At 34.4% G+C, this 24,536-nt stretch overlaps 4 protein-coding genes and 1 long non-coding RNA gene across 8 annotated transcripts; 3 read left to right on the top strand and 2 right to left on the bottom strand.

Moving 5' to 3' along the window:
* Positions 1 to 660: 660 nt before the first annotated feature.
* Positions 661 to 4,792, top strand: LOC109339674. 2 transcript variants are annotated; one of them, XM_019577156.1, is made up of 9 exons: positions 661 to 797; positions 1,317 to 1,393; positions 1,515 to 1,623; positions 1,760 to 1,827; positions 2,360 to 2,956; positions 3,175 to 3,744; positions 3,840 to 4,052; positions 4,139 to 4,285; positions 4,419 to 4,792. In XM_019577156.1, exons 1-9 carry the CDS (start codon positions 770 to 772, stop codon positions 4,569 to 4,571), a joined length of 1,962 nt encoding a protein of 653 aa, XP_019432701.1. In that variant the 5' UTR covers positions 661 to 769; the 3' UTR covers positions 4,572 to 4,792. The 2 variants fall into 2 exon arrangements, with proteins under 2 accessions (XP_019432701.1, XP_019432702.1); XM_019577157.1 differs by lacking the exons at positions 661 to 797; positions 1,317 to 1,393 and having other exon boundaries at positions 1,513 to 1,628.
* A 2,996-nt stretch (positions 4,793 to 7,788) lies between these two features.
* LOC109339675 (photosynthetic NDH subunit of subcomplex B 2, chloroplastic) lies at positions 7,789 to 10,145 on the top strand. 2 transcript variants are annotated; one of them, XR_002106696.1, is made up of 4 exons: positions 7,789 to 8,327; positions 8,995 to 9,435; positions 9,718 to 10,047; positions 10,130 to 10,145. XR_002106696.1 is itself a non-coding variant. In XM_019577158.1 (3 exons), the coding sequence occupies exons 1-3, from the start codon at positions 7,896 to 7,898 to the stop codon at positions 9,913 to 9,915; spliced, it is 1,071 nt and encodes a 356-aa protein (XP_019432703.1). In that variant the 5' UTR covers positions 7,789 to 7,895; the 3' UTR covers positions 9,916 to 10,058. The 2 variants fall into 2 exon arrangements, 1 of the variants encoding a protein (XP_019432703.1); XM_019577158.1 differs by lacking the exon at positions 10,130 to 10,145 and having other exon boundaries at positions 9,718 to 10,058.
* Positions 10,146 to 11,101: 956 nt separating this feature from the next.
* LOC109339676 (PHD finger protein ING2-like) lies at positions 11,102 to 16,735 on the bottom strand. Of its 2 annotated transcripts, XM_019577160.1 has the most exons (8): positions 16,543 to 16,732; positions 16,399 to 16,470; positions 15,379 to 15,608; positions 13,436 to 13,499; positions 12,600 to 12,856; positions 12,436 to 12,474; positions 11,295 to 11,605; positions 11,102 to 11,157 (listed from the first exon to the last, which is right to left on the bottom strand). In XM_019577160.1, the coding sequence occupies exons 1-7, from the start codon at positions 16,586 to 16,588 to the stop codon at positions 11,492 to 11,494; spliced, it is 822 nt and encodes a 273-aa protein (XP_019432705.1). In that variant the 5' UTR covers positions 16,589 to 16,732; the 3' UTR covers positions 11,102 to 11,157; positions 11,295 to 11,491. The 2 variants fall into 2 exon arrangements, with proteins under 2 accessions (XP_019432705.1, XP_019432706.1); XM_019577161.1 differs by lacking the exon at positions 16,399 to 16,470 and having other exon boundaries at positions 16,543 to 16,735.
* On the top strand, positions 14,047 to 15,364 carry LOC109339677. The gene is made up of 2 exons (XR_002106697.1): positions 14,047 to 14,555; positions 14,690 to 15,364. It is a non-coding gene; the product is annotated as an uncharacterized LOC109339677 (long non-coding RNA).
* A 6,841-nt stretch (positions 16,736 to 23,576) lies between the features above and the next one.
* LOC109339673 (uncharacterized protein Mb2253c-like) lies at positions 23,577 to 24,029 on the bottom strand. The gene has a single exon (XM_019577155.1). The coding sequence runs from the start codon at positions 24,027 to 24,029 to the stop codon at positions 23,577 to 23,579; it is 453 nt and encodes a 150-aa protein (XP_019432700.1).
* Between the last annotated feature and the right edge of the window lie 507 nt (positions 24,030 to 24,536).

Raw genomic sequence — 24,536 nt, 5'->3', positions numbered from 1 at the left:
GCAAAGCTAAAGAGCTAGATATTATAAAAGAAGAACTTACTTATATTATATTACTCCTACATGATTTATAACCTAATGATGCATGTCTTTGAATGAAGTATGTATGTATGTATGTATGTATGTATGTATGTATGTATGTATGTATGTATGTATGTATGTATGTATGTATGTATGTATGTATGTGATAAATGCTAAAAAATATATATCATGATAAATGCTAAAAAATATATACTTTAAAAATAGTATAAAAATAACTAAAATAATAATAACATAAATAAATAACTATATTCTTTTGAAATTTACTCGTAAAAATATGATTTTTGTATATTAACTAAATAAAATATATTAGTTTATATTCAATTTTTAACTATTTAAATATAATTAAATTATAATTTCATAATTTATATTCATATCTTCTATAAACTAAAACAAAAAACATAATTTATATTAAATTGAAAATAATTGCGGTATCTGCACATTTGAACTTTTTTGATAGGATTACAAATTTGAAACTTAACTAAAAATGTTAGTTTAATTTAATGTGTAACAAACATGAGGCAAATAATGCAAAATAATTGGATTAATTTTTGGATTACATCAGAACACGTATATCACTAGAGAAGAGTCATAACTCATAAGCAAACCTTCATTAATATATAAATAGGTTTCCTTCGCTGTCTCTCTTATAAACCCCAAACAAGACGTTCTTAGCGCCGACTCTGCTCTTCTCTCAACCAAACCCTTCTCTTCCCCTTCTTCCATTTCTCTCATGGCAGCTGTTACTCCTTCCTCTGACAGTATCCTTTTCCCTCTTTCTCATTTTCACTATTTTATATACATTTGTTACCAATATGGAATCGGTTTAGTTTAGTAGTATAAGGTCCTGCCAAATTAACGACGAAAATGTCAATGGTTCGATTCCGGCAATCACATAACCTGAGAGGGGTTAGTTCCTTACCCAAAGAATGAGCCCACTACCATAAAAATATATTTATTACTTTTTTGTAATCATTCTTCGTTGCCCATTTTCTAAAGTTTGAATCTTTTTTTCTCTTCAATTCTCTGAAATATGCTTTTTCATGTTGATTCCATTTGTGGGTTTTGTCCATATAACTCAAAACCCTATTCCTTTTGTTCTATGTGTATGTATATAATTGTGTGTGTAGTGTTTTTATGTTTATAATGATTTTAGATCAGGGTTTTTTCTTTTTGTTATGTGTTTTTTTGTTGTTAAGTTTTCGTTTTTAGTCTTGTGCTTATGAAATAGTTGTCTTAATAAAAGAAAAGGGTTTTCCTTTACCTATATACTACTGTAGAAGCTGCAGATTTACTGCATAATTTATCCCTGGATTCCGAGTCCAAGACCATTGGAGTTCCTGACCCTGCTAAGAAGGTTATCCTTATGCTATTGTAACACTTGTTTTTTTTTGTTGGTGCGTAAATTATGTACAATAATTGAGTGTTTGTTGTTGCACTGTGTTAGCTGATTTTAGTGTATTTCAATTTCAATGCAGAATGGACATGCTTTTTCTAATGGTGCAGCTAAGGGGGTGTCCAAGCCATTCAATCCAAATCCATCCTATATGCCAAATGGATACTCATCTGCTGCATATTATTATGGAGGTAAGGTAAGCTGTTGTGGATTTTGAGGATAGATATATTGATAGCTTACCCCAGAAAGAATTTAGAGATTGATGATTTGTACTATTCCGTCTCGGAAAATGGTATGGTGTGTGATGTTGGGAGCTTTTTTTTCCAGGTTATGATGGGCATGGTGATTGGAATGCTTATAACCAATATATGAGCCTTGAAGGAGGAATGGCTCCAGTAAGCACCTTGTTATCTAGTTCCCAGACTTGTGATTAATTATATGTCTCTTTATACTGTCATTGAATATTATTTATTAGTATTTTTAGAAAAAATGCTACCCAAGCTCTATTGAATGGTGGCTAATTTCTCTTATGTATTCAATCCAAAAAATAAATGGCGGCTAATTTCCACATTGTTCTTGTGTATTTTCTTATACTTTTCGAATTATCTCATACATATTAATCCATATTAAGTTATAAATTTGTCCATATTGTAGTTGTTTAGAAATTTAAATGATTGTGCATCATTTGCAATTGTTGCTACTTCAACTTTGATCCTAGAACTATTCATTAATCTACTTGTATTTTGATGAAATTATAATCATTTCTTTTTTTGTCACTTTTCTTGTAAGTGTCATTTCTGGTCTTCCTTTTTATTGTTTCTAGCCTTCTAGTTTTGATTTGTTTCGTACCATTTTATGTGATAGAAAATATATAAAAGAAGCCTCAGTGAACCTGATAAGAGTTCTCTTTGATGTATGTGATAGCAGGGAGTTTACGGTGATAACTCTCCTTATATGTACCACGAAGGTTATGGCTTCACCCCATATGGAGCGTATCCACCGCCTAGTTCCTCTTCTCCACCTATTCAACATGATGGTCAGCTCTATGGGCTGCAACAGTACCAGTACCCTTCTTCTTATTACCAATCTCCAGCTCCTGATGTTTCGTTTGCTCCTAATAAAGTCAGTATTCCACAAGGGGAAATACCTGCAGCTGTTAATGCTAATCACGTTCCTTCGTCAAATGTTATGAATAAAGGAAACAATGTTAGCATTGCCAATGGTGATAGTACAAATAAAAATGGATTGAAGCCATTTTTAACAAATTCACAACACTCATCTTTGAATTCAAATGATTCGTATCCGGGGGCTAGCTTGCCAGCATATGTTCCTTCGTTAGAATATCAAGGTTCAAAAATGAATTCTTATGGTATACAGTCAGCAGTCCCTTCGGATGTGTCATTAATTTCTGATAGGCCGTCCAAACATGGACCAAATGTTGGACTATCTTCACCAGCGGTGCCTGTCAAAGATTTTACATCTCAAAGGAACCAAAGACTTCCTCAGCCAAGTCCACAATTCACGGTATGTTCCTCTTCATGAGTACAAATGTATTTGTAGGCTAAGCGAGCTTCAAGTGTCATTCATTTCTACATACTTACCTGACATGATTATAATACCTTGTATATGTTTCATGTGCTGTGGTACATTGCTCCCTGAGTCTCCCCCTTCATGTGCAACATTATGATTTCTATATGTTATATCATTTCAAAATTCAATTTCCATACTATTTGTGTTTGCAGAACTTGCATGGTTCCGGACATCCATATGGACTAGATCTGGTTTCTGGATTTATCAACAGAATGTACCCAAGCAACTATGGCCAATATGGAAACTCATTAAGATCTACTTCTCGTTTTGGATCTGCTGCATATGGATCCGGAACAAGGTTTAGTGATAACAAGTTTAAAGCCACAAATTATGGATATGGAATTGATCGTTTTAAAAGAAATATCGATGGTTTTAGTGAGCTGAATAAGGGACCTAGAGCTGCCAAGAGTTCTGATAATGGAACCGCAAAAAATATTGGACCTGTCACATTATTCCTGAAGGGACATGACCTTCCACCGAAGAGTGACAACAAGGAAGTGCCAGTGGTTGCCAATAAGGAACAGTACAATGGGGAAAGTTTTTCTGAAAATTTCTCTGATGCAAAATTTTTCGTCATCAAATCCTACAGCGAGGATGATATTCATAAAAGCATAAAATACAGTGTTTGGGCAAGCACCCCTAACGGAAACAAGAAGCTGGATGCAGCATATCAGGAAGCCAAGGAGAAGCCTGGTGGCTGCCCCATATTTTTGTTATTTTCTGTGAGTAATACGCAGCCCTTAGCTGGTAAATTCCTAGTTTTTCTTGGATTTTATTTGCTAAATTGCCCCTTTCTGCTTGTGTATTTTTTATGTAGGTCAACACTAGTGGACAATTTGTTGGTTTAGCCGAGATGGTAGGTCCTGTTGATTTTGATAAAACTGTAGAGTATTGGCAGCAAGACAGGTGGACTGGTTGCTTTTCTGTGATATGGCATGTCATAAAGGATGTTCCAAATAGCGCGTTGAGGCACATAACACTAGAAAACAACGAAAACAAACCCGTAACAAACAGTAGGGACACTCAGGAGGTATTTGCACAATGACTTATTTTATTATATCCCATCCACCTCATCCGCAATTCAACTGAAAAATGTTTGTATCATTCATTCTGCAGGTAAAGTTTGAGAACGGTGTTCAAATAGTCAAAATCTTCAAGGAGCATTCAAGCAAAACATGCATCTTGGATGATTTTGAGTTTTACGAGGGGCGCGAGAAGGTGACTCAGGAAAGAAAATCTAAAGAACAACAGCTCCCAAAACCGGTAATACTTGTTTGCGCATCATGTATAACACGTTTTGCAACTTTTTCGGTGTTACGTTGTTTATTAATATTCGCCTTCTTTTGTCTGGCTTCTTCTCCTGATTAAGCCTTTTAAATTCCTTGTTCAATAACAGGCCAACAAGCCAAGTGAATTAACATTTGGGACAGTTATATTACCCAAATCTCTTGATAGAACCTTGAAGAATGAATCAGTTAATACAGATGCAACAGTGTTAGAAGGGAATGGATCAACTACAGCACTTGAAGACTCTTCCAAGAGCTGTTAAACCAGTGGCAGTTATTTTATGTTTTTGCTTTGGGTTTTTTATTATATTTTATCTTTGCCTATGTTCTGTTTAATTTTTATATTTTGTTTTTCCATTCATTTGGTCATGGTGTGAGTGGTTGGTGTTGCAGTTTCAAATTATCCTTTGCTTGTTTGACCTTGGTATGTAGTGGAGTATCTCATTTTAGCTAGTTTAATAAAATATGACTACTACTTCAGTGAATCAATTTCATGGTGGTTGCCAAAAAGTATCGATGCTTTGAATATGGATGGAATTAAGACCAGTCACGCTTGTTAAAAAATTGTCTCCAATCAAGTTGAGTCCAGTTTAATGTGAGCTATTTGTTTAGTTGAACAGGCACAACTAAGGTGAACTTTATAGTAGGTTAACAAATTCAAATTTAACTGAGTAGCTTGAATAATTATAGTTGGTATACGGATATATAAAAAGAAAATAAACATTTTTTTAATATATAATATTCATATAATACATCAAAAGAAAAAAAAATGTATTTACTGATCGTGTATAAATTTTTACACTAACAATATATAAATATTACATTATTACATAGTATGCTTGTTTATATAAAAAATTAAAGATTGTTATAACAATAAAAAATGATTAACAAATTTGTCTATCAATTTAGTTCTGAATAAATTTTTTAATTAATACTTAAAGATGACGAATGATTAACAATTTGTTGGTTTAGTAATATAATATTCAACTAAATTCTTAGGATAATTGGATTCTTATGAGTGATATTTTATGAGTGGAATAATCATGAGTTCTTTACTCAAAAAAGTCAGGGAATATCATTAGTTAAACAAAAAATACAGTGAATATGGGTTAAAATAATTCCTAGAAGAAGTTATAAAAGGTTAAAAAAAATTGATTCATATTTAATATTTTCAAAACTATTTTAGAATTTTCAAATTTATAAGGCTAAATTGGTACACAAATTTTGAGTGATTAAAATTTAAAAACACCAAAGATTTGTGGAATTGTTGATTTTTAGTCCTGGTCATTTTGCTAAACAATTGGATTGACCCAAGCTAATTTAAAAGCCCATTTATATCAGAACATGCCAGATAAGCTCTACTTCTGGCTTAGAAATTTAAGGAGCGGGTCTAAAAGTTGCTGAGGATTATTAACTTATTTAAGTTAAAATTAATAAAAAAAATGTCGGAACTAAAACTAAAAGTAGCTCAAGTTCCGAGGACTGTTAACTTATTTAAGTAAGTTAAGATAGTAATACAATAAATTCTCTTGTATCTAGAAAAAGCCTAAACTGTACACTTTTATCCCAAATTAAACAAAAATGTGTTATTGTACGCTCACCATATTACACATATATGGTGTAACATGATAGTCCCCTGATTTGGGTTCTCTATTGTACGAGGACCGTTACATAGGTGTATATTATCACATTAAATATTGATATGTTAGAGGTATACTTAACCGTGGCGGAGCTTGATAAAGACAGCTGGAGCTGCCCTCTGGAATTTCTTAATTTTTTTTTATTTATATTGTTTTTAATATTTTACTTCAGATTGATTTTAAAGTTAAGAAATATACTATAGATTCTAAATTATTTTTGTCAAACTTTTCAACAAAAGTCCTAAGATTCTATGAATTTTTATAAATCATTATATTTATAATATATAAATTATTGTGAAAAAAACTATATCCTATGTATTTCAATGCGTGTAAGACATTTTTTTTCTTGTGATGCCAATTTTAACGTTTTATTATTGATGTTGTTACTCATTTATGTTTGGAAAATTTTCAACCATCTCTAAACTAAGTGCAACTTTGACGATACGCGAAAAGTGAATGCATTATTATTTGGTTGATCAAGTTATTTGTCTTATTTTAACTATTCTAGTTTAACTACTACATGAATGTCATTTTCAGTAACGAAGGCAACCAAATAAAACTATGTAGTAAAATAAAAAATAAATTTCTTGTAGACAAAATGATAACTTATATTGAAATAAATAACTAAAAAGTTTACTCTTGATTCAATCATCAATAAATTGAACTATTTAACAAAGAGTGGCGCTTTAAATGAATGCAAAATTTTCTTTAACTTCTTTAATTATTAACTATTATTATTATTTAGAATTAATATATTATTTTGAAATTTTAAAATAATTATATATATTTTTGTTACTAAATTAATCTTAATTACTAATTATAATTAAGTATTGTTACACCTCCTAAATTTGGGATCAAGATTCAGTAAGTTTCTACAGCTCTTTTACAACTATTTTTAGTGTTACTTTTTTGTAGGTTTGAATGAACTTTTGATAAAATTATTTCTTGTTAGTTATAACTTATTTATGTAAATGAGTACACATCATTGGTTACTTTTTTTTTGTCGTTCATTCTTTAATTGTAGGTAAAAGTCTGGTTCGTTCTTTATAGGAACCAATTCACAGTTCTCTATAGGGATGATAATGGATACTTGGACCCGAGGGTACCCACAATGGGTCAAGTCTGGGTCCATGTTTTGGACTCACAGGTAAATGAGACCCGTTATTGCTCTGAGTAACGAGGTACCAGACCTGCTATTCCTTCCTAAATCTATATAAAATATATATAGCAACGTCATTGTCATATTTGTAATGTTATATTGTAATCTATAATCGTAATATGATATTAATTCATAAATGTGATGTTATGTTGTTAATTTATAATGTTATGTTATTTGATATTTATATTTGTTTGAGTAAAATAAGTTGTATTTAATAGTCAACTTAAATTGTGTTTAAATTTATAAATTAAGTTTTTTTTATTGATTACCTAAATAACATATAAGATTACTGGAAAGAAACACATAATTACATAAATTACTCACAATTATTTTTAAAGTTTTTGAATTTCTGCTGGGTACCCAAGGACCTGCAGGTAGCAGACCTAGCAAATGTCAACACGGATTTAGGATGGGTATGAATTCAAAGATGAAGCAATAGGTTGGGTCTCAGTAACTACCCATATCCATTCTTATTCCTAATTCTCTACCAAATTGAGAGTATTATATTACAATGATCACTTGTTACTGTTTTCCGTTCTAAAGAACTTGGGGTGTGCACACGATGTAAATTTTATTTCACCATTCATATGTAAAAAGTTATTTTTTTTCTTCTTTTCGACCATATCCACTTGTGAGAAAAGGGTCGTATAAAAAGTGTTAAAATAACATAATTGAAAATAAAATCGTAACACATGGTTGTGTACAGTTAAGGATCATGAGCCTTAGCTATAACATGCTACTCACTAGTCTGTGTGGAAGGTGTTAAAGGAGCACATTCCTTGTCCTCAATGGCTTCTTTTCTTTCCTTATCTCTTCCCAAACTTAACTTAATTAAGGCCTCTTCAGCAGCATCTACTACAACTACAACTATTCTTCCCACTCCTGAGGCACTGAATGAGAAATTTGGCAGAAAAGGCATCAAATTCTTGGAGTCTAATATTGTTGAGCTGACAGTGAGAAATGGCAGCTCCTTGAGACTTAGCATCCCTGATGCTCATGTAACATCTTACAAACCAAAAGTTTATTGGAAAGATGAAGGCTTTGAAGAGGTTCTTTATACAATTCCTCCTATTGATGGAACACCAGGCCCTTACAAAACAAAAGGTGGGATTGGTTTGGTCTTAAATGAAGTTGTGCAACCTGGTGCTAAAGCGTTACTACCCTCCACTTTACAGTGGACTGTAACTGATGTTGACTCTGATTCCATTGATGCTCTCCAGGTACCCTAAGATACCTTTTCATATTGTTTTAAATTGGGGTCCGCATCACGTAGTGCAGCCACAATACTGTGGTTGAGTGACCGCCACAACCATGGTGTGACACTGAATCATAATGATGCGCCACATCAAGCTACAATGCAACCACATAGATTGCATCAGGCAACATTTGACTATATGAGGCAGCATCTAGTCGCCGGATCAAATTCAAAGATATTTTTTTAATCACAAAAAAATTCATATTACAATAACAACAATCACATTAACCACAACCATGACCGCAATTGCGACCACAAACACAATTTAAAAGAGTGCCCTTTTGCTTGAAAATTCTATTTGCTTCTTAATTATCAGTCTTACCATTTAGCACAAACAATGTGTTAGAGATATAACAAAGTCATTGATGTGGCTTTTACCTAAAAGTTTGAGTTTTCGTAAGGGATAATTCATGGTATGAATGTATGATACTATGATACCAAGAGACATTATGACTAAGTGGTCCAGAGTTTGCTTTTTTGCTGCTTCCATTTTCCTAATAAACAAGTTGAATTTCAGTACAAGGCAGGTGAGTCTGCCTGTAATTAATGTTTCTTCTTCTTCTTGCACTGATAGAATTACTGAAAATTGTTAATTGTTTTTTGTTGGTTTCCTTCTTTTCTCTTTTCTGCAGGTTGAATTGAACTGCACTAGTAGATTTATTGACATCACATATGTTGTGACCCTCTATCCTGTGAGAATGGCCACAGCAGTTATAGCCAAGAACAAAAGCCCCCAACCTATCACTCTAACTAATGCTATACTAAGCCATTTTAGATTCAAGAAAAGAGGTGGAACAGCAATTCAAGGTCTCCGAAGCTGCTCATTCATCTCACACCCCCCACTTTCTTCGCCTTTCGAAATCTTGACTCCACCAGAAGCAGTAAAATCTGAGCCACAGAGATTGTTTTCCTTTGGTGCTGAGCCTGAACCAAAGCCAGGCTCATGGACAAAGCAAGATCTGTCTCTTACCCTCCTTGAGAATAAGATGAGTAGAGTATATGCTGCCCCACCAAAAGAAAGATCAAAGGCATTTTATCACACTCCACCTTCCAAGTTTGAAACCATTGATCAGGTAAGAATGCAGCTATTGAGGTGTAATTTTTTTATTTTTGAATTTGATGGGGCTGACGCAACAAAATCATTGTGATTTGGTGTCACGTCACAATTACGATGTGATACAGTTGCGGTGGCCACCATAACCGCAATATTGTGATCGCCATCATATGATGTGGTACGCAATTTGAATCATTAGCGGACCTCTAAACAAACATTTTAAGTTTCTCCTGTACTAAATTTGGTGAAGGATTTTGCATGTTTGTTTGAGTAGTTCTTGTTTGGTTATTATTTTTTTCAGGGACGTGAGCTTTTCTTTAGGGTGATAAGAATGGGGTTTGAGGATATTTATGTATCTAGCCCTGGTTCCTTGGCAGAGAAATATGGGAAGGATTACTTTATCTGCACTGGCCCTGCTTCGATCTTGGTGCCTGTGACTGTGAATCCTGATGAAAAGTGGAGAGGAGCACAAGTTATTGAGCATGATAATCTTACCTGATTGATATCTAAAACATTTTCCTTTCACCCTTTATCTCTCTTCCTTCTGCCTCTCCTCCACCTTGGCTTATAGTTTTGTGCTTGTTTCTGGAGCAGGATTTGCATTTATCTTCCAAAAAATTATATATAGAATGTCAATGTTTTGTCAATAAACATAATCTATGATAGAACATTATGACATCATTCAATACATGTAGCCTAGCCCACCTAGTAAGTTGTTTAATTGAATAATGTCCCATACTATCTCAGCCAAAATAGAAAAACAAGAATAATGTACAATACTAGAAGGTTTTCATTCCAGTGGATCCTTAATAGTTGGGGTGCTAAGGTAATGAAAACTTCTTAACCTGTCTTACATTTATGCTCACATGGTATAAAACATTAAACTTGTTAGTTATAGTAAGAAAAACCAGAACGAAAGTGCCTTTCTGGATTTTTGTCACTCAAATTCCAAGCTTCCAAGTTCGAACTAATAAATAACAACGCAGTTTTGTACTTCCTTCCGCAATAAAAAAATACATGCAAGCTTATTGTGTTACTGCCAATTGAATTAAGCTGCTGTTAAACTTAAGCTTCAAATATTTATAAGATTCCTCGGAAATGGAGTGAACCTCACGTTTCATAATATATGACGGAGCTTTGAAGTCAAAATTTAGAAAATGAGTAATTTCATTCCATTCCATTTATTTTCTAGTAAGGCTATGTTTCAGAATTATGAAGAAATGGGAAGGAGAGGAATCAAGGGGTAAGGATGAGGGAGGAAGGGAAGAAGAAAGGAAGATAATCATCACCTTGAGAAGTGTGAAATTTAGATGAGAGAAAAATAAAATAATGATAATGCACATTTTTTTTTTATTTTTTCTATAAAAATATAATTAATAATGAGAAATGATCAATAATATAATTATATGATTTGACTAATTGTATTGAAGTATTTTGACATTTTATTACTAGAAAAGCCAAAAATTAAGGGAACTACGAAAATAGACACGTGAGAAATTCCAGATGGCTTTAAAAATTCTTCAAACATTCCCTTCTCTTTCACCCAACTACCAAATAAAACAGACTTTTCAAAGCCCTCACTTTCTTTCCATTCACCTCCAAAACTATACTCTCAAACAAAGCATAGTATGTTGGGTCATCACTCATCATGAAGTAATGGTAAATTTAGATTAATACTTCCACAATAGATTAATACAATCTTGCACAATCACACAGGCGTGTATAATCCGACATTTCATATCTCTGAGTTTTATACATTATTACTGTATCATTCACCATTAATATTTAATTGTTATTGACTTTTCAAAAAAAGTAATCTAAATAAATGGTGGATGATAAGCGTATGTGTATAAATCTTTACACTGACTGCACTCTTACCTTAAAGCAAAAACAGAAGATATATAATTCAAACCCCATATGTAATTTTTGGGGAGAGTGGGGGAGTGTTGTTCTGAGGGGATTTGTAACAAACCTTACCCCAATTAATCATAACACAACTCTAAAGTTATGCATTCACTGAGAAGTGAAAAAATCTACTGATGAATGAGATTTTAAATGGTGCTAACTGCTAAGGCTCATTCATGACATTGTGGCAGTAATCTGCAAGTTGGACAATACCACTTTCCCTTGAACCTTGTCTCCTGTGTTAGGCCAACACATACATAGTGGAACCATTCTCCTCCTTGGCACTATAGTGGAAAAAAAAACATTAAAGCTTTCAGATTCAAAACTAGCAAGGCGAAAAAACAAAAAAAGTGAATCACTGGAAAGAACTATATCACCAGAAAACCCAATAATGTAAAAAAAATTGCAATAATTATGAATGAGCCATTTAAAAAAAAGGTATTAAACACTGATCATCAGTATTGTAGTAAAACTCCAAAAGTTACAGAATATATATGTAGTTTCATGACACAACATAGATATAATTTATAGGACCAAGAGTCTGTAATATAACACTTAGCCTTGGTTAATTAATACCAATATATATGCATCTACTGTCTCGGGGTGGAGGCAGACGCCATCAAGAGTTGATTCTTTAATATAAGATTTTAAAAAACCTCCCATGTGCAGAATTCTGAAATTTATGTTAACCTTGAGTCACCTGCTGATTCATGGTGCATATGTATACAGATAGCTGCTGAACTATTTTTTTGTGGATAAAAGAAACAGCTTCATGTTCCATAAATGGTTAAGATCAAGATAGAAAAAACATAGATAGCAACGTTAACCCAAAATTCATGCCTCTTTTCTGAGATGCCAAGTTACATCATTATTTTATGTGATCCCATAAACAATATACCTTAAGCATTGTAAATATTCTGTGGCAGAGTTTTGCATCTAGCTTTTGAAAAAGTCATAAAATTGGTAAATTGAATAGTGGATAAAGACCATATAGTAATGAACTTGAAGAGGAATGTCAAATACAACCTGCATTCTACCAACCCAACTTCCCCAGAGAAAAAGAAAGAGGTATATAACGCAGACAGAGAAAGAGAGCAAAATAAAATTTACTTACAGTTTCATTGTCACAAGCAATCATATCTCCAAAAGACACCTGAGCAATAAGATAGAACGCTTCAGTTTCTTAGTACAGTGTTTTAAGCAAAAAATTAAATACAATATAGCGTAATTGACCATGAGAATTGGAATAATAAGACATTATGAACAATAAATCAGAACCTGATGACAAACACAGTATCTAGGTTCATTTGGATCAATGGGTTGATCGACATCCATTGGAGTTGCATATTCCTTTTTATGGCTTCCTGGTGGAGGCATTAGCTCAAAGTCCCTATCACGCTCCCGATCCCAATCTCTGTCCCTGTAATCAAGTCTCTTCGATTGAGGTGTTCCATATGAGGGCCTGCGTTTTTCAGGTTTAGGGACTATAGGCAATGGGGGAAGGATTGCTGGTTCTTCTGGTGGTATTTTCCCCTCTGATAAAAACAAATGTGAAAGACAATGATATATAAGAAAGATCTAAACTTGATAATGTAACAGAAACCATTTTAATAACATTTTGGAAAGTTTTTTTTTTATATAAAAGAAAGACCACTAGATTCCAAAAATATCCCTTTTCTTTTTAACTATTTCTTTCTAATGCATTGTGTTTACTTTTGTTTTGGTTGATCTAGCTTCTATCATTACATGTTACTTTATAGAGGTCTAACAACACTAAACTATACACTTCCAAATAACTCCTTTACCTGAAAAAATCAAACATACTTGTAATTGGGCATCAACCAAGAAAGAACAAAACACTTTTGGGACAAAATTGGACAATCAATATCAAACCTTAGATAACCATGTTGCTTTTTTTTGGGGGGGGCTTATACATATAGATATGATTATTGCATTGCACTCTTTCACTTGATTCTTATCCCGGTAAATTTGTTAACCAAAATTAATGTGCAAAAAGACTAGCAGATTATAATTATAGATTAATTTGAAGGAAAATAAAGTTGTGCATACATGACATTAAGTAAACCAGAACGCAATTTACATGGTTATTTTACCTTGTTTTAAATCTTCAGCAAAGTTGTTTAGATCCTCATCAAGTCGTTTTATATGGCTATCTATCTGAAGCAAATAAAAGAAGATTGAAACTTGTAAACTCTGGCTGATGTTCCTTTTATGCATTAAGAGGAACCAAAATGAAAAAAAAATAAAAAAATCACATGAACATGACTTCCTAGATAACACTTGTGCATGTGATCATTGAGCAAAGTGCACCCTAGAATCATTGCAAAGCAACCCTTTTCACATTATGCATATGTATATAATCACAATATAGGACCAGACTTCGGACCATCTTGAGTCATATAATGTAAGTTGACACTAACACATAAACAACAAGAATAAGGGCGCTCCTACAGAATAATTTTAAGAAACTGTTATACAATAGCATTTCGTCAAAACTGTAAGATATTGGTATCGAAGCATTGGAGCCTAGCTTTTAGGGTAGAGTTAAGCCAATTTACTTTCTTGCAAAATTCCACGCTCTAGATGGGTCATTTCTAGGCATGAGAGGGTGTGTTCAAGTATTTAAGTCCCACATCAGTGGATGATGTCAAGAGCCATTCATAATGACTTGGGCAATCCTTCTCCTGTGATCTGGCTTTTGGGGTGGATTTAGGTCCATCTATTCTAACAAAAACAAATAAAAGCTAATACACACACTTATTATCTAAAACAGACAAAAGTTCGGACTATTTAGTTAAGCATGCAAGAAAAGAATCAAGAATATAGATAAACTAAATTATTACACTTAATGGTTCTAACTTCCAAACTTTCACGTCCAGCAACTCAATGTTTGATATCTTCTGGCTAAAGGCAAATGCATGTATTTCAAACAAATATGGAATCACGCGGAATCTATTTAGCTAAAAAATAATGCATATAGAAATTCTTAAATCCTAAAACTACAAAGGTATCATCATAAGCCAGATAGTTAAAGTTGTTAAGGGCTATTTTGTTTGTTGGAACTTCCCTTTCCAAACCTTCCCCATGCAAGCCATACACAGAGTGATCCCATCCTTGATAAATGAGGCTTCTCTGGCAGGAAGGAGAAGCTGAAATATGAGGTTTATAAATTTCCAACTGAAGGAAAATGACTATAGCTTTATCAAGTACCAGGTGAAGACTAGAACACTTAGGAGAGTAAGAAAAGAGTACAGGTGTACTGACTTCAAAGATGTGTTCATGAAGATACGTTTCTGCTTGCTATAACAGTTACGGAGGAAAATGACTACAGGTTTATCAAGTACCAGGTGAAGACTAGAACACTTAGGAGAGTAAGAAAAGAGTACAGGTGTACTGACTTCAAAGATGTGTTCATGAAGATACGTTTCTTCTTGCTATAACAGTTACGGAGGAACTCAGTTACTTAGCAAACAAATGTAAACTCTTCTACATTTCAGAGTATGTATAACATTTTTGTAAGTGTAAGTGATTCTAGTAGCCTCTTGGACTACAACATGATCCTATCCCGTCATTAACGCCTAAAAATTATACTTGTGTGTGTTTGATGCTATACATAGTCGATCTTAAGCTAGGATAAAAGGTGAAGGTTGTGTTCGGCAGTCGACAGCCAATATAAAACTTTGTCGAATCTCTATGGTATGGACAATCACATATCTCACAAGAGCAAAGATAGCAAATTTATTTACAGTATGCAAGCATAATGTCTACGTGATATGTTCACCTCTAATTTTCAAAAACAATTTAATCACATTATCATTAAGGCACTCCATTATGCTATAGATATCATCTTATCGGTGTTATCATACAGAAAGCCCTTGCGGCAGCGATTATGACATGTTTCGTCATCATAATCCTTGTTTTAGGTTCCATTCATTAACAAAAAAGTTCGCATATTTTCCTGATATATATATGCATTAAACCCTATTTTAAGTCTCAAAGAGGATAGTTAATCAAATAAAAAGAAGGAAAAGCTCACCAGGTCATATGCTTGCCGTGCCAACAAAACCTTCTCAGTACATAGACTTAATGCACTATCCTGATTTGCCTCGATTTCTTTTCGCATTTTCTCAATAGCTGCATCGTCTTCCTCATTTACATAATTGTTATTATTATAGTTATGGCCACTAACATAGTTACCCTTTTTAGAGCCATGCGATGCAAACCCCATACAGTACTTTGTTTGCTGCCTGGTCTGGTTTATCATAGCTTCCATCATAAAAAAACCAAAAGAAAAACTAAAATTAATAAACAGAGAAGAAGACATGAAGAGAAACAACAATGACTGCAAACAAAGTGTAAACTAAGAAATTACATATTAATATGGTTTTAAAATGAGGGTCGCAACACGTCATGTGGCTCCAATGATTCAGTTGCAGCCGCCACCACAACCGTATTAGACCATGAGGACCGTAGTAGTCCCATTAGGTCACAATGCAACCATGATTTAAATGTTAAAACCATGCGTACTAGGAAACAGGAGTTGATATGGCACCCAAAATTTTGATGTAGTAGTTATGATTGCCCGAATTTTTTATGTATTTTAAAAAATTATAAATTTCTTTAGTAGGCTTCCCTAAATAAAATATTATTCTTCTTTGACCTCCCCAACATCTTCTAACTCCGCCTTTATTTCCCTCCCCATAATAAGGGTACTGTACCAAAGTTGTTTGCCAATTTTTGTTGAAATTTGGTTTTATTATGAATGTCTGACACATGTATTTCCGGTTACCCATACCCTAGAAATATAAACAGCAAAAAATACATAAATATTTGAAAAACGTATTAAATATTAAATACACGTAACATGGTAATAACAAAGGAATATTAAATCATTATCATCATTGACTCTTAAATAAAATACAAATCAATGGTGGATGATGCACCTATAAATCTTTATACTCTCAATGCATAGATATTACACTCAATAGTATATAACAGGTAACTTAACCCTAATCCCAAAAACAAACAAGATGGAAAATTTTGAGAAAGCAATTACATTGGGATCGTTCATCGAGTTCTCGAACAGTATTGAGCAGTCTCTGAAGTTCAGCGGGCAATGTACTGGCATCTATGGAAATGGAAAATTCAGCGAAAAATCCGAAGATAAATTCCGGAAAAAAATGGGGGAAAAGGTTCTTACACTCCAAATAATCATCAACGTAGACTCCAGTACGTGCAATTGCCATTTTGAAGGAGCGATTATCGTAATTGATGAGGGTTAGGGTTTACGATTGCGAGCCCTAGCTGGTTGAGATCCGAGGGAGATGAAAGAGTGAAACGCTGTCGTATGATGTGTGATATTTAAAGAAATTTATTTTAACTGAATCAGCGGTAACTGGTAAGGTAAAATGACCGTTGGTACTTGCATGTCTGGTAAGGCGGGGATTTCTGTTGTTACTGGGTCCTAAATATGCTTCTTCTCTACTTTTTAGCTTAACTTTCTATTTTCCATTTTTTTATATTTTTAGTTTCTTTCTATTCAATATTAATTATGCTTCCATTCTAGTTTTTTTCATTATTTATTTGCAACACCTTTTTAATATTTATAATACTTAAAAGTAATTTTTTTAATTACCAATAAAAAAATGGAAAGAATAATATCATATTATAAATGTTCTCGACTAGAAAAAAGATGTTTTTTTTTGGAGAAAAATGTGTGTTCTATACTAAAAACAAAAATCAAAATAAGGATTGAAATATGATGAATTTTGGTTAGATCTCAAGTTAGAATTGAAGCCCAATAAATAGGATTCAAAAGTAATAATCAAAGGAATATGTTGGGAATCATTCGTCAATGTTTTTTAGTCAAACTATCTAAGAAATACATGTTAATATCATATATTGGTTTCTCAAAATTGGATGATTATCTTAGCAAAATGAATAAAGTTGAAATAATCAAACATTTGATTGTAGAAGCATCTTCAAACTGTTGATTTTGGAACATGATATTCTTGAGAAAAACATTCACAAAATATAAAATTGAAGACATTGTACCTTGAAGCTCCTACTCTACTTTGGCACAATCTTTATAATGAAAAGAATGATTATTAATCTTATCAAGTCAAAAAGGAAAGTTACTCTTGGAGAATAATTATTTATCTAGAAAGTATATCTAAGAAGAAAATTATGATCTACCATAAGAAGTGATAGAGGGTATACTTTGAAGTTTTATGGTGTTTCTCAAGATAATGAGTCTGAAGGCCAAAAATCCACAACTTGATTTTGATAAAGACAATAATTTGCTATAGAATAAGTTCATTTTGATAATAAAGGAAATACCAATTTACTATTTGCAATTTGCTATATAGAAATTTCATTGTTTAGTAAAGGAAATAGCTTTTCAATAATTTATATTAAAGATTTTAAACCAAATGGTTTGGAAAATACAAGTTTAAATAGGAATCATTGTACGACCTAGAAAATAAAACACCAATAAAACTCATATTAGCATCACTAGAGCTTGAGCTAGAATGGACGCTAATAATAAATAGTTTGGGAGGAATTTGAGTACCGAGATGATGAGGTAAAAGGAAGAATGGATGAGAGGGCTGCAGTTTTGGTCAATGAGGAATGTGGGGAGTAGGTCCACAAGTAAATACTCCAATGACTTTTAATAAATCATCTCGTACAAACGAGACATTCACAATTCCTATTGAGAAGTGTATCACCCTATGTAAATTTTTTTTCTCACGATATGATGGGTTCTAATTGGCCATTTTGGGAGCAGCGTCATGTCTCAACCTTTGGGCCACTATGAGGAGCATATTTTGTAAGCAATAATATAATTGAGATAAAAATAAAGAGGAATAGATGGAGAAGATGATGAAGTAGCTCAAAACCCTCAAAAGAGCAAGAGCTCATGGTTCATTCAAAATTGAAGAGTTATGCCCTACAACTAACAATGGATCCTAAAGGATTTCAAGGTTCTAGTACTTGCTTCAAGTTTGTAAAACCTTGGTTAGGAATATGTTTCTCCAAGAAAGATTTAGGCAAAGCCACCTATATATTGGGTATTATGATATACAGAGATAAATAAAAAAGGTTGTTTGGTCTAAGTCAAAGTGCATACATTGATAAAGTGTTGAAATGGTTCAAAATGCAAGATTCTAAAAGAAGATCTTTGCCTATGTCACATGGCATAAACCTTATGAAGACCCATTCTCCTTCCAATAAGCAATAAAGAGATGGCATGAATAAGATCCCACATGGCTTGACAATTGGATCTAACATGTATGCATGTTACGTACTCAACTAGATATCTCGTATGTATTAAGCGTGATAAGTAGATACCAATCTTATCCTGGTGAAGGTAAGTGGACTACTGTCAGGAACATCCATAAGTACTTGAGAAGGACTAAGGATGCATTCTTGGTATATGGAAGATAAGACAAGGTAAGTGTAATGGGTTACGTTGACGCGAGTTTCCAAAAGTGATAAAGATGACTCACAGTCACAATTGAGTTACATGTTCAATTTAAATGGTAGCACTCTGAGTTGGAAGAGTTCAAAGCAAGAAATAGTTTCTTATTCCATAAACAAAGACTGAGCATATTGGTGCTTCAAATGCGTCAAAGGAAGAATGTTGGATTAGGAAGTTCATTTTGTAACTAGTGTTGTTCCGAACAATGTGGACCCAATGAGTGATATTGTGACAACAATGGAACCATTGCATAAGCTAAAAAACTAAGATCCGACCAACTATCCAAACATATACTTAGGACTATTTCATCTCATTCAAGAGATAATTCACAGAGGATACATTAAAATATGCAAAGTACATAGTGATGATAATATTGTTGACCCATTGACTAAACATCTTTCCCAGAAAAAGCATGATATTCATCTTAAAACATGCATTAAATTTATGCTTGATTAGCCTAGTGTTAGTGATAGATTATGAATGTATGCACATATAATAAGCCTTCAAAACCAACGCATTATGAGTTATGATGTGTCGGACTGATCCACCATGAGAACATTGCAAGAATTTTAACATCCATTTTTTTAGCTCTATGCTCATATGGTTATAAAGATAGATATAGATATCAATATATGTGCCGCAACCCCGCTTTCGTGGACGCGACGAAAAATATGCAATTAAATGTAATGGAGTCGCCATCGATGTTTTTTTAAAGGGAAAACATGAAAAACCAATTTTTGAAAATATGGTTGATTTGCTCAAAAATAGAAATTGAGTTCTGGAGTCGGTTACAAATGAGGAAGGTATTAGACACCTAATACCGCTCGTTATAAAAATGGTACCTAGATAAGTTATGTGAATATTTATTCAAAACATTATTTTTACCCTCACCTTATTAAACAAAATAAAGAAAGACAAAAAAAAACATTTTTTTATTTTTTGTGTGCCTCACAGGGAAACAACTGCTCCTACGTATCTCTAGCTGCAATAGAGAAATCAAGGCTATATAGTTCTTTCAGAAAAAAGGTTGATTGGTTGATATATTTTATTTATTTATTTTGTTTATTAAATAATAGCATAAGATAACGCGACAGGTCATTGGTCCCATAGTGCACTACCTCTCCTTAATTTAGTTTAGAAAATGTCAACTTAAGGTAACGTGACAGGGCACAAGTCACATAGTGCACTACCTCTCATTGATTTAATTAAGTTATTTTGAGAATGTTAATTTAGGGTAACGCGACAGGACACAAGTCCCATAGTGCACTACCCCTTATTGATTTAGTTTTGAAAATGTCAATTTAAGGTAACGCGACATGACACAAGTGTCATAGTGCTCTCTCATTAATTTAATTGTTATTTTGAGAATGTCAATTTAGGGTAACGCGATAGAATACAAGTCCCATAGTGCACTACCCCTTATTGATTTAATTTTGAAAATGTCAATTTAAGGTAACGCGACAAGGCACAAGCCCCATAGTGCACTACCTCTCATTGATTTAATTAAGTTATTTTTATAATGTCAATTTAGGGTAACGCAATAGGGCACAAGTCCCATAACGCACAACCCCTTATTGATTTAATTTTGAAAATGTTAATTTAAGGTAACGCGACAAGGCTTAAGTCTCATAGTGCACTATCACTCATTGATTTAATTAAGTTATTTTGAAAATGTCAATTTAGGGTAACACGACAGGGCACAAGTCCCATAGTGCCCTACCCATTATTGATTTAATTTTGAAAATGTCAATTTAAGGTAACGCGACAGGGCACAAGTCTCATAGTGCACTACCTCTCATTGATTTAATTAAGTTATTTTGAAAATGTCAATTTAGGGAAACACGACAAGGCACAAGTCCCATAGTGCACTACCCATTATTGATTTAATTTTGAAAATGTCAATTTTGAGGTAAAGCGACAAGGCACAAGTCCCATAATGCACTACCCATTATTGATTTAATGAAGTTATTTTATATTGCATTTACGTATATACCTAAACATATTACTAATTTATAAAAGAGAAAATAAATAAAAAATTGATTAAGTAAATAAATAAACTAAAAAAAGGAACTAATAATATAATAAATAAATAAACAAAAAACGAATTTTAATAAATAAAAAACAAAAAACACAAACTAAACCTACACAACACGTAAAGCATACATAGGAAATGGAAATTGAAATTGGGGATTTTGGGGATAGGGTTTTGAAATTGGTTTGGAATTTTAGGGTAAAATTGATTTGGGGTTTAGGGTTTAATTAATATAGGAATTAGGTTTTGAAATTAAATTGGGATTAGGGCAAAATTAAGTTGGGGATTTAGGGTTACAATGTGGGAACCCCTACAGCCACTGCCTGGGAAGAGAGACTACGGGAACGCACAGATAATGAGGAACTCATAGTCGAAAATAGGATGAGACCACTTGGGGTCAAGACACAATCACGAGACCACTAGGGGGTCAAGTGTAAAGAGAGACCACAGGAACGCACAGATAATGAGGAACTGTGGGTCGAAAATAGGATGAGACCACTTGGGGTCAAGACACAATCACGAGACCATTCGGGGTCAAGACACAATCACGAGACCAATGGGGGGGTCAGGTGTGAAGGGAGACCACGAGAACGCACAGATAATGAGGAACTCTGGGTCGAAAATAGGATGAGGCCACTTGGGGTCAAGACACAATCGCGAGACCACTCGGGGTCAAGACTTTCGGCCATGCATGCATATGATGATGCAAATGCAAACGATGTGAATGCAAATGATGCACGAGTAAGGTGACGGTGTTTGTGATGATGCATGTATAATGGGTTACACATATGTGATTAACTTAATTATCATTATGAAGTCTGCTTGAAACCATCACGCTTCCTCCACGAACAACAACTAATCCAACCAAGATCGATCATGTCTTAATTCTTCCATTTTTTGGGACTACAAGATCTATTTGGGATATTTCCCTCCATTGCCACTAGAAGACATATCAATTCCTTTCTCCATTAACATATGCATCGGGTTTACGATTCGATGAGTTTAGTATCATGAGCCACTAGTGAAACATATTATCATAAAAGTTATTTGATCATGAAGTTCGAATATCATATTTACGCAACTTGAGATTTATCTAAGTAAACATGCATGCACATGGGTAAGGGAGGGAAATGGATGAACTTTCTTCTATTGATATTCAAAGAGTTTTACACGGGGAGATTCGAGAGTATGTACGCTACACATGATAATTCAAGTTACAAAATTTTTTTTTGCCCTAGTATAAAGTAATTGCTTGTTCATCAATCAATCGCTTATGATGATCGAATAACTGAACTGTTGTGTCATGCTTGTTTGATTCCTCCAAGAAATCCCATTGCCTTCTGCATTGCTCGCAACTCCCATGATCCGCAAGTGTGACATCGGTTCTACACATGTGTGACAGTCTTGCAAGAGAAACGCCTTTCTTATTTGCCCTAACTTTTGCTTAGGTCGCCCTTGTAGGTTTTCAACCTAATAGGCTTTTGTTTGTGCCCTAATTTTCGCTTAGGTCGCCCTTTCGGGTTTTCAACCTAACGGGTCCCTTTTTTATTATATATTTTTTATTCATAGAATCTCTTGACTGCGTCTGTGTTCACAGATCTGGGTAGAATGTTGCCATCCATGTCTTGCAAGACTAGAGCTCCTTCCGAGAATGCATTCTTGACAATATAAGGACCTTCATAGTTTGGAGCCCACTTTCCATGAGCGTCTTCCTGATCCTGATTTGGGAGTATCTTCTTAAGCACTAGGTCCCCTGTGTCAAAAGCTTTAGCCAGCCTACCCAGGTATAATTGACCATGGAAGATGGCCGCCAACCTCTTCTCTTCAATCATGTTCAACTGCTCATACTTGGCTCTGACCCATTCCGACTCCTCGAGCTCGGCTTCCATCAAAACCCTAAGCAAGGGGATTTCGACTTTGATGGGTGAAACTGCCTCCATCCCGTACACTAGTGAGAACGGGGTTGCCCCAATACTTGACCGAATGTTGGTGCGATATTCATGTAGAGCATGTGGTAACTTTTCATGCCAATCCTTGTAGTTTTCCACCATCTTGGCCACTATATTTTTGACATTCTTGTTTGCCGCTTTAACCGCACCGTTCATCTTAGGCCTATACAGGGTCGAATTGTGATGCTTGATTTTGCACATTTCATACAACTTATTCACTTCGCCACTGTTGATATTAGTGCCATTCTCAATGATTATCCTTTCTGGGATCCCATATCTACAAACGATCTCTTTCCAGAGGAATCTGACGAACACCTTTTGAGTGATACTATTGTATGACGCAGCTTCTACCCACTTGGTGAAATAGTCTATGGCCACTAGAATGAAACGATGACCGTTGGAAGCCTTGGGGCTTATAGGCCCAATCACATCGATTCCCCACATTGAGACAGGCCATGGGGCGACCATACTCTGCAATGGGAAAGGTGGTGCATTGATTCTATCCGCGTACACCTGGTATTTTTGGCACTTCCTGACGTAACCCACATAGTCCGCCTCTATAGTGGTCCAATAGTAGCCACTTCTCAGAATTTTTCTTGCCATCATGTGACCATTGCCATGAGTTCCGCATATCCCTTCATGTACCTCATTCATGATTAGCTGGATTTCCCTAGTATCAACACATCTGAGGAGCGTACCATCATGACTCCTTTTGTATAAAACTTCATCGTTTAGGAAGAAGGTCATTGCTAGACGACAGATCGTCTTTTTATTCACGTCACTTCCCCCTCTAGGTACTCTATGTGTTGGATATATATCTTTATATCGTGATACCAAGGTTTACCATCAACCACTACGTTAGCACAACAGTAAGAAGGTTCATCTTGAGCAGTCACCTGAATTGGACGCACATTAGCGTGTACTTCCAATTTAGTCATCACAGTCAGGGTTGCTAGAGCATCCGCGAACTGGTTCTTGTCTCGGGTCACATGGGAAAAGCAGATCTCTTCGAATTTCTTAGCTAAGGAAGACAAGTATTTATGATATGGAATGAGTTTCATATCCTTAGTTTGCCATTCGCCATTGACCTGGTAAATGATAAGTGCGGAGTCCTCGAATACCCTCAACTTCTTCACGTTCAGCTCACATGCAAACAAAAGGCCATTGATGCATGCTTCATATTTGGCGATATTGTTAGTGTATTCAAAGTCTAGCTTGATTTCCATCGGGGTACTACTTACCGACCGGCGAGATAATTACTGCCCCAACACCGTTCCCATGCATATTAACCGCTCCATCAAAGTAAATCTCCCAAACATCCTCCCCTTGTTTGTCTATGCCATATATCCCACCGTCATGGAACTCATTTTGTGTCTTGTGTCCCCCATCTATAGGGCTTTCTGCCAATTGATCTGCGGTTGCTCCGCCTTTGACAGATTTCTGAGTAACGTACTTAACCTCGAATTCGGACAACATCATTTGCTATTTCGTCATTCTTAGAGAAACATGAGGGCTTTCAAAGATATACCTTAAAGGATCCATTCGGGAGACAATACAAGTAGTATAGTTCAACATGTATTGTCGGAGCCTCTTAGATGCCCACACTAAGGCGCAACAAGTCCTTTCTATTGTTGAGTATCGGGATTCACATTCATTAAACTTCTTGCTCAGATAGTAGATTGTTTGCTCCTTCTTACCCGTCTCTCCATACTGCCCCAACATTGCTCCCATTG

This window comes from Lupinus angustifolius, unplaced genomic scaffold, assembly GCF_001865875.1.
Source record: "Lupinus angustifolius cultivar Tanjil unplaced genomic scaffold, LupAngTanjil_v1.0 Scaffold_88_45, whole genome shotgun sequence".
NCBI classification, from domain to species: domain Eukaryota; kingdom Viridiplantae; phylum Streptophyta; class Magnoliopsida; order Fabales; family Fabaceae; genus Lupinus; species Lupinus angustifolius.
Note: the sequence above shows the minus strand (reverse complement) of the source record. Positions and strands in the feature narration are given on the sequence as shown.

Bases quoted from the DNA above. Each gene is read 5' to 3' on its own strand.
- LOC109339676 (XM_019577160.1), bottom strand. From the start codon at position 16,588: ATGGCAATTGCACGTACTGGAGTCTACGTTGATGATTATTTGGAGT. The intron at 12,857-13,435 runs GTAAAATAACCA...TGTTTTTATCAG, and splicing joins TGCTGAAGATTTAAAACAAG to AGGGGAAAATACCACCAGAA. The intron at 11,606-12,435 runs GTAAGTAAATTT...TTTCCACTATAG, and splicing joins TTGCTTGTGACAATGAAACT to TGCCAAGGAGGAGAATGGTT.
- LOC109339674 (XM_019577156.1), top strand. From the start codon at position 770: ATGGCAGCTGTTACTCCTTCCTCTGACA. The intron at 798-1,316 runs GTATCCTTTTCC...ATACTACTGTAG, and splicing joins TGTTACTCCTTCCTCTGACA to AAGCTGCAGATTTACTGCAT. The intron at 4,286-4,418 runs GTAATACTTGTT...GTTCAATAACAG, and splicing joins AACAACAGCTCCCAAAACCG to GCCAACAAGCCAAGTGAATT.
- LOC109339675 (XM_019577158.1), top strand. From the start codon at position 7,896: ATGGCTTCTTTTCTTTCCTTATCTCTTCCCAAACTTAACTTAATTAAG. The intron at 8,328-8,994 runs GTACCCTAAGAT...TCTTTTCTGCAG, and splicing joins ATTCCATTGATGCTCTCCAG to GTTGAATTGAACTGCACTAG. The intron at 9,436-9,717 runs GTAAGAATGCAG...TATTTTTTTCAG, and splicing joins AGTTTGAAACCATTGATCAG to GGACGTGAGCTTTTCTTTAG.
- LOC109339673 (XM_019577155.1), bottom strand. From the start codon at position 24,029: ATGGAAATCAAGCTAGACTTTGAATACACTAACAATATCGCCAAATAT.